We start from the raw sequence: 19,408 nt of genomic DNA on the forward strand, positions 1-19,408 counted from the left end.
CGGGCGCCGGGAGGGTGATTTACTGCTGTCCCCGCCTCCCGAGTGCCGGCTGGACAAAGGGCAGGTGTCAGTGGTGACAGGACGCTGCTCTCCGCAGAGGTGGCTCTTGGAACTTGTGTCCTCTTTCCAATTGAACGAATTGTTGAGAAGGCTCACCTCAGCGAGGACCTTTCTTTTCCTTATTGGAGATGCTCACGATATTCAGCACATTCGATCCAACCCTGTGTCCAAAATAGTAACTCACCTCCCAGCCACATTGTAATTCCCTTTCTCCTTATGTAGTAACATCAGAATTCGGTTCTCAGTCTCAAGCTGTCATATATCTGGGAGCCACTTAATTGTTGGCAAAGATGGTTCAGAAAATCTTTAAAAGTTTGTTTTCTTCTTGTTCCCGCATTTGGTGGTAGTTTTGTGGCCGGCCAGTGGGCCAAATTTGGAATCAGAAAGCTTGATTCCAAGTCTCCACTCTACCTCCTATTAGGCATATACAGTGGGGCCTTGACTTACGAGTGTCCCGACTAACGAGTTTTTTGAGATACCAGCTGTCCAGCTGTCTCTCCACCGATTTTTTGCATTGAGTTGATAGAGTAATTTGAGTTAACGAGCTCCTTAACGAGCTCAGTCTCGGACCGAATTAAACTCGTAAGTCAAGGCCCCACTGTACCCTTGTGCAAGTTACTTGATCTCAGACTTTCGTTATGAAGCAGTGAAACAGAAATTAATACCTGCCTAGCAGTTATTATGAAGATTTTGTGAATGATGCAGCGTGCTTATTAGCACATAGTAAGGGTTCATAGTAGCCATTATAAATGTGAATTTCCAAATTTAAGATTCACTCCGTTCCTCGGAATATTCTTGTTAATTCTGTTCCAAATTTTCCTAGGAAACCTAGACTTCTGGATTTTTAGGTATTCCCCTTACAAAGGTACTGATGACTCTTCAAGCAACTTGCAAAAAAATAATTTCTTGAGCTTTGAATAATCGATAAAGATGGTATCACCTATTATCCATTGCTTCAGTTTGCCTAGTCCAGACCAACTATGCTTCAATTGCAGGCTTAGAACAAAAGAGTCTGTGACCTACAATAGTACTGTGATAGGTATGCAATTGGAGATACTTTAAATTCCCAGACAAAATTTGACTCTTGCAAAGATTCTGACGTGTACAAATTGTTTCTTCTGTAAATCTGGTCACTACATGAGTTACCTTGTATATACAAAAACTCAGTCTCCAGGCATCTTCATTTCTTTGTCTCAAAATGAAAAATTCTGTCTCTGTGTCTTGGTGTAAGGTGAATAAAGCTCTTAGGTTGTCTACCTCTGGGGTTTTCCCCGCTACTTTGAAAATTAGTTTGAAGAAAGCTACTCAAAGTAGTTGGATTTCTATTTCAGTGCTTACTGGGTAACTTCTAGCAAGAACACTTGTTGGTAGTAAGAATGGGCACCAATATGGAGACAAAAATGGACCTGACCAAGGACAAATAAACAGTATAAAGAATAAAAATGTGGCTCAGGCCCTGGCCGGCTTGGCTCAGTGGATGGAGCGTCAGCCTGTGGACTGAAGGGTCCCAGGTTCAATTCTGGCCAAGGGCACATGCCTGGGTTGCGGGCTCGATCCCCAGTGGGGGGCGTGCAGGAGGCAGCCGATCGGTGGTTCTCTCTCATCATTGATGTTTCTATCTCTCTCTCCTCCCTTCCTCTCTGAAATCAATAAAGAAATATATTTTTTTAAAAAATGTGGCTCAGGATCAGTGTCTAAAAGCCTGTTTCTTGGTGTATTACGCATTACCTTTTCCAGATCTCATGAGCAGACCACCTACCGGAAGGGGAAGGAAATCCTAAGGACCAGCATTTGCATTCAGGCTGAGCAAGATCAGGGGTAGATGACTGTTGTTTTTTTAATTAATGGGATGATAATGGGCTAAAGCATCAATTCAAAATACAAGCATATGCCTAAGTTATATATTTAGTACTTTTTTAAACAATAGTAGTACTTCTGTCAAAAGGGGAAAAAAAATGAAAGCTACCAGCCCAGATACTGCATGGGGATAATTTATGATGCAGCTCCCTTTAAAGGTCTCCATGATTTAAGATCCAGTTCAGTAAGTAGCAACAACCAGTTGATTCTGTCTTCAAATCATATACTGCCATTAATGTTTTATACTGTTTCAAAGGTCACATATACATGTTCTCCCCAGTTCAAGGCCGTGTGTATTATGTATGCCAAGGGTTATGTAACTACAATTTCTGGAAATGGTCAACAGCTAAGACTAACCCTAAGAATAAATTCCTCTGGGATTTTTTGGTGCAAAAATCCATCTGCCCTCACTGCAGGTTCATTGTTACAAAAATCACTGTTTGGATCAAACCAAGGGACAGAAGTCATTAGACTCTTTCCTCTCTGTATCCTATCCTTCCTATAAGCAGCTGTGCATACCTCTCTCTCCACCTGGGGACACACCTACACACTTTAATCTCAGGGGCTTTTCTCCTAATCCTCACTACAAAATGGAAAGAATATCTAAAGAAGGGGAAAGTTCATATCTTATCAGATTTTCATATAAGAACCATAAGCCAACTACATTGGCTTATTCATAGGTTGTCCCCACTCTTTCAATGATTACAAAGTCACCTTTAGGCCTAAAACCCTTGTTATTCTATCACAGGTTGAGCAGACTTAGATATTCCTTTTTCTTTTTTTCTTTTTTTAGAGAGAGAAACATCAATTTGTTGTTCCACTTATTTGTGCATTCATTGGTTGATTCTTGTATATGCCCTGACGGGGGATCAAACCCACAACCATGGCATTATTAAGACGACACTCTAAGCAACTGAGCAACCTGGCCAGGGCTAGATATTCCTTATTTTAGTTCCAAATAAACAAGCAGACAGTATTTACCTGGCTTCAAGGTTTGAAGAAATTTCTTCCTTGAGCATTTTTATACTTTTGGAACATGGGAAAATTGAACTAGGGGAGAAAATAGCATGGAAAACCCTTGAAAGTGGTAAAAATTAATGTGGTCTTTCTAGACTGAAGTTCAAACTGGAACACAACTCATTACATTTTTGTTTTTTTCTTTTTCAACTCATTATATTTTTAAGTAAATATCTAGAATCTATTACTTGCTAAACTTTTCTATCATTTAATTACATGTAGATGAAGTTAACAAAATTTAATATTAGGAACAAAGATGTTAAGCCACATAGTAAAGATTATAGAAATGTCCCTTATCAAACAGTGCCAAAGGGCACTTCTGCATAAACTAGATAATTGACAAGGACTACATCTTTCTCCTCAATCAGGGGACTGTTAGGAATCATCTGAGTAATAGAAAAGCTAAAGCTTTGAATCCAACCACTCTCACTTTTATGGAAGAGTGTGTATAAAATAGATCAGGAAGTAAAATTCATTTTGGCTAGTTAAGCCTTCCTCTTCCCAGTCACAGGTATACTTGAACAATTCACAAATTGTAACCAAAGCCCTATGACTACCCCTCATACATATTTCACCTTAATAGGATTTCTTTGCTTTGTGTGAGAATTCTCCTTTGTATAGAAGATAAGCATGGACGTAATCATCTAGTTAAAATTTCCAATTACACTTTTCACTGTCTACAACTAGAAGTATGTTTTGTTTTGTTTTAATTGTTCAAATTCCTCTCTTGGTGAGATTTATGTATAAAAGGAACATCAACAGGTCAACAAGTTTAGCTCAAAGTTCTGGAATAGGAATTCATCCAAGGCTTCTGTAATTACTTGTAAGAAGCGAGAAAGCAAATTTTAAATCATTGAGTATTGACTTTTTTATTATTAGTCACTGTTCATAATTTGTTTCAACCAAAAGACAATACACACAGCAGAATTCTAATGCATCCCATGTAAATGTTTACATCCATTTTATTCCTCACTCGCCTCTAAGGCTTATCATTTAATTTTAAATTTTTTTTTTTACATCTCAAAAATATGTCTGCAATAATTAGAACTTCATTAGCTGTCCCACTTGGAAACAGCCTTTAATATTTTTACAGTAAAGAAGATGTGATGGGGCTTAATGAAAATGTAACTTACAATATTTTGAAAGAAAAGGGACTTTACAGGGACACAGTGGGAGTTCACAGAGGAAAGAGTTCAGAAGCTCTTTCCCATGAGGCCCCCAAATAGAAAACAAAAACAAAACACACAAAGCGCAACAGCAGGTTCCAAAAACAAAAACAAATAAACTCCAATGCTCCATCCCGAAGCCAGAACCGGCCCCGTGGAAGTTCATGAAGCAACTGTACAAGCTGCTTCAGCATTTTCTTCTGTTTAAATGTTCCCGGTCCTAGAACCCGTAGGTGGGACCCACTCACTGCTATTGCTTGAAAAAGTTACTTGCTTCCAGTTCTACCAGCAGCCCCACCCTCCTGAGCCAAAGCTGGTCAGAGTGTTTTAAACGTCAACACATTCTGAGCAGTCTTCCCTTCGGTGATCCTTCCCACTCCCCAGCGCATGAGAACGTGTACCACCTCTCCACCAATCAGTTTTTGAATATCCACTTTTTACTCTCCAGCTCTCAGTTTAGGACAATGTGGATAAAATACATTCACTAGAAAAAAATATATACACATTCAATCGCTTTCCTTTAGTTCTCATGGCCCCGAAATTTTCCAATGCAGAAGATAATGATGTTGAATCTCAAAAACAGTATCCCCTAACTGCCAACTTCTAGAAGAACATAAAAATAGAAGGCATGTTATATAGATAGAAATACTCAAACCATTAGTGCTGGACAGTTTTCAAAGTCTATTTTTTTATATGAAGGGGACAAACAAGAGGTATGGACATCTTTAACCTAGCAAGAGGAAAGAATCCCCTCCCGAGTGTTAGACTGAGGAATGTTTCTTTAAATGAGAAAGACCTTAAAATGAATAGATGGTCACCATACACAGCGTAAAACATTCCATGACTGTCCAAGTCACCTCAAGATAACAGCACCGGAGCATTATGGGAGAAGTTTCTCGGGCAGAGCACCCTCCCTACTGTTTTTTAAGATAACTTAGATGAATTCTCCCTTAGTATTACTGGGGAGGCGGGGGAGGGTTGGGAGGGGCTAGGACACAAACTACTCTAGAAGAGGAAAAAAATGAGGTAAAAGTGCATGTGAAATTGTCCAAGTAAGTGTGTGTAGGCTCACTGCTATCACCCTGAAGTTATTAAAACAGCCACGGAAATCACTCTTTCCTCACAATGGCTCTAAAGTTGTAAATCTATCCAAATTTGCTCCCCCTTGAATGGTTATACTAGGGAAAGAAATTACTGAAATGTTTAAGTATTCATAGCAATTAAGAGATTTCTCCTTTTAGCAGCAAGGCCAAGTGAGGGAGAACTAGTTCCGATCCTAGAAACTAAGGCACGCTGAAGCTTTCAAAGATCCGATCATTTGAAACAGTCTTCACAACCATCAGTATCCTAGGCAGTAATCTGACCTCTAGTCCTTCAGTCCGGTGCTCGGTTCACTCTCTGAAATCACTTCATATGCTACACAGCACCCTTTGTGTTAAGGCCATGATTTTTATTCCTCCTAGACAAAGCTATGGGTGATCATACAACGCTCTACCTTAAAACTATGATCACCCAAGGAGAAGCTGTTACAAGAGCAGACCCTTTCCAGCTCCTTAGCTAGCACTGCCTTAGAACATGGTCTTCAGCAGAGTTCTGAAATTCAACTCCATTCAACTAAAGAAGCTTGAGCTGGTTAACTATAAACATGAGAGAGAAAATAAAGCCTCTACCACAAAGAGGAATGTTAGACAAATTCTAGTCAAGAAATCCACCAACTTTGTGTTAATCCTATCGTGTTTCACAGCATTAAGTGTCCATCCAATGAAATCAGTCTAAAAAGAATCCTTTAAAGGCTATTTTTCATTGCACAGGCAGAGCAGTTGTCTAAAATACATACTAGTCCACACTTACTTTACTGAAAACCACGCACAAGATAATATCCTGTTCTTGACTCAGTCAACCATTTACCCAGGGGAGTTAAATTTTAGCAAATCTTGCTCTTATATATTAGTAAAACCTGCAAGTTTCCCCTTTGGAGCCTTTATTTCAACTCCAGTTTGTCAAATGTAAGATATAGTCTAGCATCTGATACAGAGCTAGATTTGACAAGACACTGAAGATCTGAAGTAAAGGCTTGGTGAAATGGAGGGGAAATGGACATTTGTACCCAGGATTAAGACCGATGCCAAGGTAGTCATTATACTGTACTCAATACAGTAATGATTACCAACATTTTAAGAGCAAGGCGGGCCTGACTTTTCCTTTCTTCTTTAGTATATCAGACATGGCACCTGTGCACCTGAACGTACACAGTACATTCAACATGGGCCACAGGAGAATCACCCTACCTTATTCCCGCAACTGAGTGTTAAGGTTTGAAATCGCAAGGGTCCTTTCTAAAAAGCATTCGGCACTCTTCCTGGTTTTTAAAAAGCTCCAGATCTCAAGTCTTGGATGCAGATGTTCATGAGACTGGCCTCTCTCAAGAGACCAACTTCTCAGACTCAGGAAAGGATATCCCTACCCTATGGTGTTCATTCCTCTGACATAGGGGACAAGGAAGCTACAAGGCTTCATTCCAACACCATAAAGTACAATATAGGAAAGATTTCTTTAACCGTGTGGTCTTTATTTCAGTGCCAGTGTTACAGATACAACACAAATGTTCCAGTTAGAAGAAGGAATTCAAACGGAATGCCAAGGTCCAAGCCAGGCTCAGGAAATAAAAAGGGACGTTTGGAGTAATGGAGGATGACTCCAATATGCTCTAGGATGAGTCTGATACTCAACTCTTCCTATGGGCAAAGGTGCTTTTGGTAGAGAGTCTAATCTTTAAAAGTGGTAAACTCCTCTTTCCACCCATTTACCATAGTTCATCAGGCAAGTTATAGGCTTAAGAGAAATTTTAAAATTTGTGGTGGGAATAGGGGCATTAATAACTACTTATATATAGTATCTTTTAGAAGTTGTCCACCTTGCACTTTAAGGGGAATCAATTTTGAAAATCATGGAGAGTATTCATCACTACAGCTCAAGAAGGGAGAAAGAAAGGGGAGCTGGAAGAGCCTTGGAAGTTTCTATTACAAATAGAGCACCATATCCTTCATGCCAAATCTCAACAAAAGCTCTTTTTAACTGCATCTGTCCAGTGTTTACAAATAACCTTTCAAAGTCTGACCAGTTCTTGGTAACAAGCATACATACATGTGTGTGTCTGTGTGAATACAGCAAAGCACAGAAAAGGCTACCAGGAGCCTATTGCCTTTCAAACATTGGGGGAACCAGTAGAAAAGGCAGGTCTCCCTAATGTCCATGGTGACATTTCCATTCTGAATGCCAGATGTAAAAAGCGCCTGATGATGGTGACCCAGCTAGTGAGGAACAAATCCTCACCTTGCCCAGTCCACAGAGAAACACAGTAGAAAGAAGGGGCAACTCTGCTGCAGAGACAGTGTGAGTGTTTTCTTGCCATGGATTCCAGTCCTCTCCTCCAGACCAGCTGCTTTTTCCTCAGGGGCCCAGGGAATGTTGATTCTGGCTGTTAATGTGGGAGGGGTAGAGAAGTGCAGAAAAAGGGAAGAGGAGGAAGAGTGCAAACTAGCCTCCAGAAGCAGCCGGCCTCAACGGTGGAGGAGAGGAGGTTAGTCTTTAACAACGCTTCAAGGTCAGCAATTACTTTAGGAAAATCCTCCTCAACAGTTCTCTTCAGCTCCTCGTGCCCATGGTACAGTTGGGGGGGACTTGCCAGCAATCACAACCTCCTTCCCAGAGTTCCTTTGATTGAGTGGGGTAAGAATGAGAATGGTGCCGGACCCTCATTGCCAGGACTGAGGGGGAAAGTTATTCACTTCTGCTAGATCTTGCATTGCTGAGCCCTTGTGATTATATGTGAGCTTGATCCGCATTCGTAGCTGTTGCTATGAGAAGAAAAGAGAATCACAAATTATACAATGAAATGAAATCTCTAGAATCTTTCCAGTCCACAAATACACTTTTTTTAAAAATATATATTTTATTGTTTTACAGAGAGGAAGGGAGAGAGATAGTTAGAAACATCGATGAGAGAGAAACATCGATCAGCTGCTTCCTGCACACACCCCCCACTGGGGATGTGTCTGCAACCAAGGTACATGCCCTTGACCGGAATCAAACCTGGGACCCTTTAGTCTGTAGGCTGACGCTCTATCCAGTGAGTCAAACCGGTTAGGGCCACAAATACACTTTTAATCTTAGAGAAAACAAAATTATTTTAAAGCAAAGTTGTCTCTTAAAAATGACACACAGGCACCCAGCTGATGTGGTTCAGTTGGTTGAACATCATCTCATGCACCAGGAGGGTCACAGGTTCAATTCCCAGTCAGGGATTGCAGGCTCGATCCCCAGAAAGGGGTGTGCAGGAGGCAGCCAATGGATATTTCTCATCACTGATGTCTGTCTGTCTGTCTGCTTCTCTCTCTCTCTCCCTCTCCCCCTTCCTCTCTCTCCAAAATCAATAAAAATATATTTTTAAAAAATTAAAAATTACATACTATAGGCAAACAGCAGCAGCAAAAACCACCTAGTACTCTAGCTATCAGCCACAGAAGCAACCTCATGCAGTCAGGCGTCTCCAGAACACATCGCTGGCTCTGATCCTAGAACTGCAGTAACAGGACAGAACCACGCAAGAGCATTTTCACGGTAACATTTGCTGAGTGCTTTTCAAAAAGATTCAACTCTTATATGTAAGTTTCTAGAAAAACGATGCAAACATATACTCATTTTATGCTCTACATTCAGACATACTATAAAACCTATAGTAAATGTGAACATAAACTTGTTTCATTCCCAAGGCATAAAGAAGGGGGAAAAAACAGAAAGAGTTAACTTATAGGTAACAGCAGTAGTTTTAAGAGAACTCTATTATAAGCACTTTTCACTTTATGTGGCAGATTTCAAATATTAGTGCATTAAGAAAATTTTTATTCTATGTATCAGATTGTCAAAGGAATTTCTAATTGTGCTACAGGTAGATACTCAAAATACAGTGACTAGCAGAGAAAAGACAAGTGTTACAAGAGGATGAAATCATACTGGTATTTATGAGGCACTACCAGAAATCTTTCAAAGGAAGGAATTCCCTGAATCATTTCTAAAAACTGAAAACTAGTCAATTGATTAGTATTAAGTGGAGGCAATCTACTTCTTTGAAAAGATATAATAAAAGTATTGCTTAATTTTAGTTTCAGAAGCTCTTTTTCCATTTGGCTGCTTAATTAAAATGTCTCCACTTTTGCTATGCATCCTTAACAATTACATGAAATATGGATTTTTGGTTCAACAAATGCTCTTACCCCCGACTGCAACTTGTGTAAAGGTTAGAATATCTAAGCTTCCCCACTCCTGCAAAAACTAGACCTTTAAACCTCTAAATAGAGAATTTTTTTAAAGCTGCATTTTATAAGATGCCACTAAATCATCTAATGCAGTGGTTCCCAAACTTATTTGGCCTACCACCCCCTTTCCAGAAAAAATATTACTCAGCGCCCCCTGGAAATTAATTTTTTTTTAATTTTAATAGCAATTAAACAGAAAGATATATGTATAAATGTTTCTACCTTTTTCGTAAAATATAGTAAAGAAAGGTGTAAATTAGAAACATTGAAGTTTGAAATTATGAAACTATTTATTGAACTCAGAATAGAAAGGTAATACAAAAAAAGTTAAAACAAATGCACCTGTGGCCATCACCGCCCCCCTGGATCGCTGCAGCGCCCACCAGGGGGCGGTAGCGCCCACTTTGCGAATCACTGAATTAGATCAATCAAAGTTAATGAGTAAACTTTCTGAATTGCTTAATACGTCCCAGATATGAGTATCAAGGCTTTAGCAAGGCAGGTGAAAACATTTCCATGAGCAAGAAGCAATGGATCCTGCAGCGCCCACCAGGGGGCGGTAGCGCCCACTTTGGGAATCACTGATCTAATGTGTCTGGGCTCTGTTTATTATCTTTGAAAGAACAAGGTTAGACCAGACATTTTCACAGATTTCTTATGACTGTGAGTCAAAAAACTCCAGAGAAACAAAGCAGAATTTTATTTCAAGAAATATGCTTACACCTTTCTCAGATATTGTCTTCAAATGTGCTACTCACCTTCTGTGGGTTCAGAACTTTAATGACTTGTGTGATGGTCCCCGTATTAAATGCTGGGACAACGCTGCTGCTAGGAGACAGAAGCTGCAGCTGGAATGTCTGGGGAGAACAAAGGGCATCTTCAGAAAGAATAATACACTTAATATGATGTCAGAGAAGGCAACAAATAAAAAAGTCAGTACTAGCTGGTTTGGCTCAGTGGATAGAGAAATGGCCTTTGGACTGAAGGGTCCTGGGTCCAATTCCGGTCAAGGGCACTTGCCCAGGTTTTGGGCTTGATCCCCATAGGGCAGTGGTTCTCAACCTTCTGGCCCTTTAAATACAGTTCCTCATGTTGTGACCCAACCATAAAATTATTTTCGTTGCTACTTCATAACTGTAATGTTGCTACTGTTATGAATTGTAATGTAAATATCTGATATGCAGGATGGTCTTAGGCGACCCCTGTGAAAGGGTCGTTTGACTGCCAAAGGGGTCTCGACCCACGGGTTGAGAACCGCTGCCACAGGGGATATGCAGGAGGCAGCCGATCAATGATTCTCTCTCATCACTAACGTTTCTATCTTTCTCTCCCTCTCCCTTCCTCTGTGAAACCAATAAAAATGTATTTTTTTTAAAAGTCAGACACCCAGCCCTGACCGGTATGGCTCAGTGGATAGAGCGTCGGCCTGCGGACTCAAGGGTCCCAGGTTTGATTCCGGTCAAGGGCATGTACCTTGGTTGCAGGCACATTCCCAGTAGGGGGTGTGCAGGAGGCAGCTGATCTATGTTTCTCCCTCATCAATGTTTCTAACTCTCTATCCCTCTCCCTTCCTCTCTGTAAAAAAAATCAATTAAATATATTTAAAAAATAAAAATAAAATAAATAAATAAATAAAAAGTCAGACACCCAGATGATGGTTCAAGTAACAGATTTACTTATTACTACTTTCTACTTGTTTTCCAGAAATCCATAATTCAGAGTATGTGGGTAGACTATCACTTCCTGGTATTTATAAAATTCCAGGAAGTCTTTGATCATGAAAACTAGCAATGAGCCATTCTTCCTTCCCTTTCTGGCAGAAAGAACCTTATCCTACTAGTTTTCAAAAGGTGACCAATTCTTGTTCTGGCAACCTCACTTAACAGTAACTGATTAACTATTCAGGTTAAAAACAGGTATCTGTGGCTAAAAAAGAAGCTAAAAAGAAATGAAAAGAAAAGCTTTCTAAAAATAACAAACCAGCATACCAGTCACTAACTACAGGCGGGGATGCGGAGACTTGAACTTTTGCTTTCTAAAGCAAAATTGGACTGTGTCAAGGCCTACTCCTGTGTGACAGAGGTGAAGGAAAGGCTGGCAGAGCCAGTTTGTTAATAGATCGCTCCATTGGGCACACAAGGTCCTAACAGAAAAATCACATGCAGAACTAGTCCATAGAGCAAAAGACCTGGAAAACCAAAGCCATCATCTGTTGCATGCTGATGGGTTTTGTTTGTTTACAGGTAACAAAAGTGGAAGTGCTATGAGCAACACAAGTAAACCACAGAATTTAAAAATATCTTTCCTGAAAGTTCAGTCTTCTAAAATATTAAGGAGGGAGTAGAGAGAGGGAAAGAGAAGGAGAGAAAAAGAGAGAAGTGAGAGAGAAGGGATGAGGAAAGAGAAAAAGGGGAGGAGGGAGAGAAGAAAGTCTATTCAGTCTTCTCTGAAGCCAAAAATTTTAAGAGTAGAGATTTAATCTCAATACACAGGTTTATTATTTTGTGTCATATTCATAATTCTATTGTCAAGATAAATTATGTAAGCTAAAATATTATTCACTTATTTATATTTATTTAATATAAGATGCCATCAATTATAATTCACACCATTATTTTATATACCACTGAGGAAAAAAAAACATGCTGCCAATTAAACTATGCCAAGGTATCAATTTTAAAATGTACGTCAATTTCAGAGATAATAAAAAGTAAAAATTAGTCATAGAATCTATGTACTATGCATGACATTTTGAAATTCAAGATATATCATTGTTATGCAAACAGGCATAGTTTATTGATTTATTTAAAATATATTTTATTGATTTTTACAGAGAGGAAGGGAGAGGGCTAGCGAGTTAGAAACATCGATGAGAGAGAAACATCAATCAGCTGCCTCCTGCACGCCCCCTGCTGGGGATCGAGCCCGCAACCAAGGTACATGCCTTTGACCAAAATCGAACCTAGGACCCTTCAGTCCCCAGGCCAACACTCTATCTACTGGGCCAAACGGGTTAGGGCCCAAGTGAGTTTTTAAAAAATAAGCCAGTCAATCTTTATTCAAAAGAAAAAGGCAAAGAAGACATTGTAGTACCTTTGGTACCGCAGCCTGGAAAACAAAGTCCGTCATGTCCAGCTCTGTGCTGTTAGAGGCCTGTATCGTTATCACCGTGACACTGGGGTTGGTGTTTGACCGTTCAAAGGTGAATTCTATCTTCAAGCCATTCTTACTGTATGCTGTGATGGAGGGGATGCCTGGGAAAGTACAGGAAGCTTAGCCTAATTGTAGTCAGCCTAATACTTATAAAATTATTATTTTGCTTTCTTCAATAACTTTAATAACATCAGTAATTGTACCTGTAGTGATGTCATTGAAGAGAGGCTGTGATGAAAGCCCATCCAACAAGAAGGGGGGCTGGGATATCTGAGGGGCTGAGGCAGGGGCAGGAGCAGCAGTTGGAGCACCTACAGGAAACAGTCCAACGTTAAGTCAATATTACCCAGCATGACAAAACTCACCAAGAAAATATAGGAGAAAAATATTTTGACCTCAGGTTAAGAGAAAGATTCCTTAAATAAGATGAATAATGCATAAACCATAAGTGGAAAGAACTTAAAATTCAAACACTTTAAAATGAGCAATGTCTGTTCATTAGAAAATACTATTAAAAAAAATAGACCACATGCAGGAGAAAATGCTGCTACAAGACAACAAATGGATGAGTATCCAGAACTATAAATATCTTCCTACAAGTCAGTAAGAAAAATAACCCAATTTAAAAGTGATAAGAGATAGGAACTAGCTATTCCCAGAAGAAGGAATCTGAATGAAAAGGACATCTTATGAAAAAAGATACTTAGTAATTAGGGAAATGGAATTTAAAGCCACACTAAGATACTACTTCACATCCAGTTCAGTGGTGAAAATTTCAATGTGATAATACCAGATACCAGCAAGAACGTGTAGCAATGGGGACTTCTAACCTGTCACAGGGATATACACTGGCATAACCAAACTAGAGACAATTTAGCAACAATAGAGCTGAACATGAGCATATACCTAAAGTTCCTCAACCTCAAAACTCATAACATTTGAAGCTAGATGATTCTTTGTTGTGGGAGGCTGCCTTGTGCACTGCAGCATGTTTATCAGCACCCCTGGCTTCTACTCATTAAATGACAGTAACATTCTCCAGTTGTGACAACTGAAAATACTGCTAAGCCCTGGTGGGCAAAATCTCCCCGTGGAGAACCAGGGCCTTTTTCACAAATTCTTACATATGTACACAGGAAAACTTGTATAAAAGTGTGCATAGCAAGATAGTTTCTAACAGGGAAATGCTGGATACAACCAAATGTCCATCATCAAGATAATGGGCAAGTAAATTGTGGTACATTGATCAAAGTAAACACTACACATACACAACAGTAATACTGTTAATGCACTAGAAGTACAGTTGACCCTTGAATAATGTGGAAGTTAGGAACACTGCCATTCCGCGAAGTCGAAAATCTATGTATAACTACAGTCAGATCTCCACGTGAGGATTCCCAACAAAGGAGTTGACCTTTGGACAACTCGAGTTTGAACTGTGAGGATCAACTGCACGGGTCAATTGAAAAGAATCCACTTATAAGTGGGCCAATGCAGTTCAAACCCACGTTGTTCAAGGGTTAATTGTACATTTAACATTAATTATTCATAGATTATTCTCACAAATACAATGTTCAGCAAAAAAGCAAGGTGCAAAAGAACACTAAGTTGAATATCATTTCTATAAAGGTAAAAATTGGCAAAACAATATTACACACTATTATAAAGAAATATACAGAAATGGTAAACACCAAAGCTAAACACTGCTTCAGGATAGACAATAGTTACCTCTGGGACCAAGAGGGAAGGAATTGAGGTGGAGGTACAAAGGGAATGTCAACTTCCATAATAATATTTTATTTTACAAGCTAAGTAGATCAAGGCATTTACAGAATTTTATAGATGTTAAATAATGCATAATAAAAATTTAACATACACACACCCTGGGAAGGGTAGTATGAAGGAGGGGGGGTGGGAGGGGATTACCAGATTACCATTTTTATTTGGTATTTCCCAATAAGAACAAGAAGGATCATACAACTGAGGGTAAATGATAGAATAATGCCCATGAACTGAGAGAAATCAGAATTCTAAGAAGAGGTATAAGAAAATTCTGCAAAATAAAGAGAATGCATTTTATATTTAAACAGATTTCAAATTACTTATAAAATTAACTGAAAATATACCAATAAAAAAACTAAAAAATAAAGGAAGGGTGAAATATCCTTTTAAAAAATACCCAACTACACTAAGGGAAAAAACAACAAGCATGCTAAAAATTAGCAAGGAAGGTAGAAAAACAGATGACTAAGCAAAGCACAAGAAGTTAAAAACAAATATGACACTGCAGAACGTGCAGTCAAGCAGATTGCCTATGAAGTATACAAAGAAATATTCATATAGTTCTAAGAGTTTATATAAATCTAAACTACTAATTTTCCCACAATTACCATTTTCAAAACAATTTCAGAAACGTGTTCCCATGGAAAATCAGAGGCTACCAAAATATATAAATAACACATGGGTCCCTAGGTCCCTTAGATTTTGGCTTTTTTCTCCTCCAAAGGTACAATAGGTAGTACCTTTTGTACTACCTATTAGGGAAACCACAGAAACTTGCTGTACCAATTCCTCTAAGAGCACACACTAAATTTATTTACAGATTTCCACTGATTTATATTACTGTGCTTTAGGATACAACTAATGATGGCTTAAGAATCTGTAACTCAAAAATGGGAAAATGTGTTTAAAACTCTAGACTTTTTGACACGTTATCATTTTGCTTTTTCATGTAACACTGGGAAAACAAGAAAGTAAGAACAAAAAACAAAACATTAAGATTTCATGATAAATGAGTTAAGGACTCAAAAGGAATGTGGAAAAATAAAATTCATGTATAATGCAAAAATGTTGATATATATGAAACATGCCCTGTGAATGAAAAACTTGAAATTAACAAAATATTAGGGCCAATCTTTAATCTGCTAGGGCTTGTAAAAAAATGATAGTACACAATACTTATGATTTTATAGTGAAACTGGTGGCAATATACATGGAGGTTAAGGTAAATAATATTTATCATGCACCTACCATGAGTCATACATGCACTAACTAAGTCACCATTCCTCATAAATACTGAGGTTAAGTATCTGTCATCTTTATTTTATTTTTTATTTTTTTTTAATATATTTTATTGATTTTTTACAGAGAGGAAGGGAGAGAGATAGAGAGTTAGAAACATCGATGAGAAAGAAACATCGATCAGCTGCCTCCTGCACATCTCCTACTGGGGATGTGCCCGCAACCCAGGTACATGCCCTTGACAGGAATCGAACCTGGGACCTTTCAGTCCGCAGGCCGACGCTCTATCCACTGAGCCAAACCGGTTTTGGCTGTCATCTTTATTTTAAACAGATTCAGAAAGACTAAGTAACTTAGTCAAAGAAAGTAATCCAAAATAAGGACAAATTTTTGTAACTATGTTGTTGAAGCATTAGTTATAAGAAAAATCTGGAAACAAACAATAGTAAGGAATTGAATAAATAATGGTACAAAGTTCTTGATGAAATATTAGACAACCATTTAAAATTGTAAGTGTAATTGTAAAGACTACGTACTATTATGGAAATGCTAATATGTTAACAAATAAACTATACCGCCTACACACTATGTTTAAACTATGAGATTGTTTTTACTTTTCCATATTCCAGTATAGATTTGGCATTTGAGGACCTCAAAAGTACGTAAGAAGTAACAGTTTAAAATTTTGTTTAAGAGCCCAGCCAGTGTGGCTCAGTGGTTGAATGTCAACCCATGAATGTAAAGGTAATGGATTCGATTCCTGGTCAGGACACATGCCCAAGTTTCAGGCTCCAGTCCCTGTAGGGGGCATGCTCTCTATCCCATTCCCTTCCTCCCTCTCTAAAAAAATCAATAAAAACATTTAAAAAATAATAAAAATAAAAAAATTTAAGACACATATATAAGCTCCGGGAGGCTGTTGTATTAGAAAAAAATAACTTATCCTGTAATAGGCAGTCTACAGGATCATTCATCATCCTTATTCTATGGCCAGTTTCTACTTGAGGTTAAAGTATAACTCTCCATTATACTTTTAAAGAAGTTATGTAAGCCAAAAACTATATACTACAGTGATACTCTCAGACTTAGGGATTCATAACATTGCTGAACACATCAACTACAAAAGTCTACTACTAAAACAAAGATAAGAGCCCTAACCGGTTTGGCTCAGTGGATAATGTCGGCCTGCGGACTGAAGGGTCCCAGGTTTGATTCCGGTCAAGGGCATGTACCTTGGTTGCGGGCACATCCCCAGTAGGGGGTGTGCAGGAGGCAGCTGATTGATGTTTCTCTCTCATCAATGTTTCTAACTCTCTATCCCTCTCCCTTCTTGTCTGTAAAAAATCAATAAAATATATATTTTTTTAAAAATAAGAAAAAAATTCCCAAATGAAAGTTATATTTGAATAATACTAGTATAATTATTAGTGATTTCCTCTTTCCATTGTTTTAATAATAGGAAAGAAGGGAGCTCTTAAAAACTAACCATGAGTAGAAAGAAACCTAGAGAAAGTGATGCCTTTGGACACTAATTAAAAGCAAAGGTGACTTGGGATTTTTTTTTCCAGCCTGAAAGTTTTAAAATACAAGTAATTCTCCCCAAATTAAAAAAATGGACTTTAAGGAATCCCTAGTCTCTAGAGTGTTAGCATGGCACCTTATATCCCAGATGTTGTGAAGATTCTAATCTTGCTTCTGACTTAACTTTGCCCATCTTCAACTGATTGATGTGCTAGAAAGTCCATGTTCAGCGTAGTTTTTCCCCAAACCCTTATCCCTATCTCAGCATTAAATAATTCCACTCAGGCCTCACCTGTAAGGTTGATGTCTCCCAGCAAATCAAGAAGCTCTCCACCAGCAGAAGCTGGTTTGCTTGTAGGTACAGTTGGAATAACAGGTGTTATGTCATTTCCTCCCAACAAATCCAATAAATCATTGGCCTAAACAAGAAAATAATATCTCAATTTATTAATCATTTGCCTAGTCTACTTCTAATGCAAAGCTCTTTCAACACGTAAAAATGAAAGAATCATCAGTCAATCTAGGAACACTGAAGGGAATCAGCTAAGAGATTACAAGGAACTATTGATCATCAGTGTCCCCAGATAAGCCGGTAAAAAGCTACCTGGCTGGTAGGCTGTGGCCCAGAGGGTGGTGGTTTGGTCTCTAGCGGAGCTGGTTCTGTCTCTCCATTTGTCTGCACAATCTCCGTAGGACCATTTGTGGTCACTTTTTCCATGACAGGCATTCTCTCAAGCAGGGCAGACCTGAAAAAAATATCTGAAGTGGTTAAATTCCAGGCAGTTAATCTAGATTCCCTACCCAAAACAATCACTGTAACTACATTGGGGCCAAACATGAAAAGCCATCTCCCCTCCCCACGCAACACATACATTAAAATAGAAGGTGGATTATAACAATACATGACCTAAATTCCTGACTGGATTGAGGGCAGGCAAGAAACCTTGAATGGACAAACTATCCACCTAAATCCCAAGAAGTTGAGATTTCACAGTGGTAGAGAAGTTGGAATGAAATCAAGGTAAATCAGTAGATATTAACAGGTTCCAATTAAGATACTGTATAACAGAAGGGGGCGGTGACACCAAAATGTTCATAGTAATATCAGATGAGATTCTTTAGAGAAAAATACAGCTCTTACTTCTTAAACCAAATAAAATGGAAAATGAAGCTAAATTTCTGTATCAAAAGAAAGGGGAGACAAGGAATGAAAGACCAGTTAACTTCTTTCTTTAGAGATTAGGCAGAATAGGAAATGAACAAAACAGAAGCAGTCAAGCAATTAGAACTGAACAGGGTAGTGAAGTCCAGTTAATAAGACATGAGGGATGAGTCTCCTTTATGGATTATGACAAACAGTTTGGGATGCTAAGAGGCACTGCATTGCTTAGTTTCTTTTACTTACCTCATATGGTCATATTTCTTAAAAAGTGCATTATATTCTACTGCCCTCTGCTGGAGTTCCACATCAATGCTGCTTCCATAGATGGAAACCACTTTCTTTATTCGGCTTTGGGATAAAATGACAAATGAATTCAAATACCCAAAAGAAAGTTCATAGACAAACAGAAAGAATAATGTTTAAACCAGAGTTTTCTGGTTAAAATTTTGAAATACCTTTTCTTAATTTACATAATCTTTCAAAAACAAAACATCTTTCCTTCATCTTCATTCATCCAACATATACACAACATATACTGAAGTGAAAACCGTCACAATCCAAGTTCCTCAGAAGAACTCATAAAGAACCACACTGGCTTCCTTACTTATCCAGTGACCGGCGTTCCACAGAATCAACAACAAAAGCAAGAAAAGTGACCCCTACACCCAAAAAGTCTCAAAAGAGAAAGTCTCTCACACAATCTCTTGGGTCAACAAAGGCCCAGAATTTGAATTCCTTTTGGATGGGGATGGGGTGAAGAGGTTATAGTTTTTCAGAAATAGTCTGGAATGTCTCATCCCATCTGTCTGATATCCTTTTGTACCTTGCCTTTTAGGGGGAAGGAAAGCCTTTGTTTACAGCTGTACTAACACTGAGGCCACAGCTAGCACCTTGTTTTGTATTCTGGGCTAAAACTCATTAAAAACAGTGCTACTCTTAAAAAACAAAAAACAGCCGAAACCGGTTTGGCTCAGTGGATAGAGCGTCGGCCTGCGGACTGAAGGGTCCCGGGTTCGGTTCTGGTCAAGGGCGTGTACCTGGGTTGCGGGCACATCCCCAGTGGGAGATGTGCAGGAGGCAGCTGGTCGATGTTTCTCTCTCATCGATGTTTCTGACTCTCTATCTCTCTCCCTTCC

At 38.8% G+C, this 19,408-nt stretch overlaps 1 protein-coding gene across 2 annotated transcripts in view; it reads right to left on the reverse strand.

The window, feature by feature from the left end:
- Positions 1-3,787: 3,787 nt before the first annotated feature.
- AP1G1 (adaptor-related protein complex 1, gamma 1 subunit) overlaps positions 3,788-19,408 on the reverse strand; it is an 84,544-nt gene continuing 68,923 nt past the window's right edge. For both annotated transcript variants that reach the window (XM_005881165.2, XM_005881164.2), the window contains 7 exons: positions 18,516-18,620; positions 17,715-17,856; positions 17,403-17,529; positions 12,772-12,879; positions 12,509-12,669; positions 10,174-10,272; positions 3,788-7,957 (listed from right to left, as the gene is read on the reverse strand). In XM_005881165.2, coding sequence (XP_005881227.1) covers positions 7,856-7,957; positions 10,174-10,272; positions 12,509-12,669; positions 12,772-12,879; positions 17,403-17,529; positions 17,715-17,856; positions 18,516-18,620 — 844 coding nt within the window. In that variant the 3' untranslated portion in view covers positions 3,788-7,855. The remainder of the gene's footprint in view (positions 7,958-10,173; positions 10,273-12,508; positions 12,670-12,771; positions 12,880-17,402; positions 17,530-17,714; positions 17,857-18,515; positions 18,621-19,408) is intronic.

Source organism: Myotis brandtii, unplaced genomic scaffold, assembly GCF_000412655.1.
Source record: "Myotis brandtii unplaced genomic scaffold, ASM41265v1 scaffold670, whole genome shotgun sequence".
Lineage (NCBI taxonomy): Eukaryota > Metazoa > Chordata > Mammalia > Chiroptera > Vespertilionidae > Myotis > Myotis brandtii.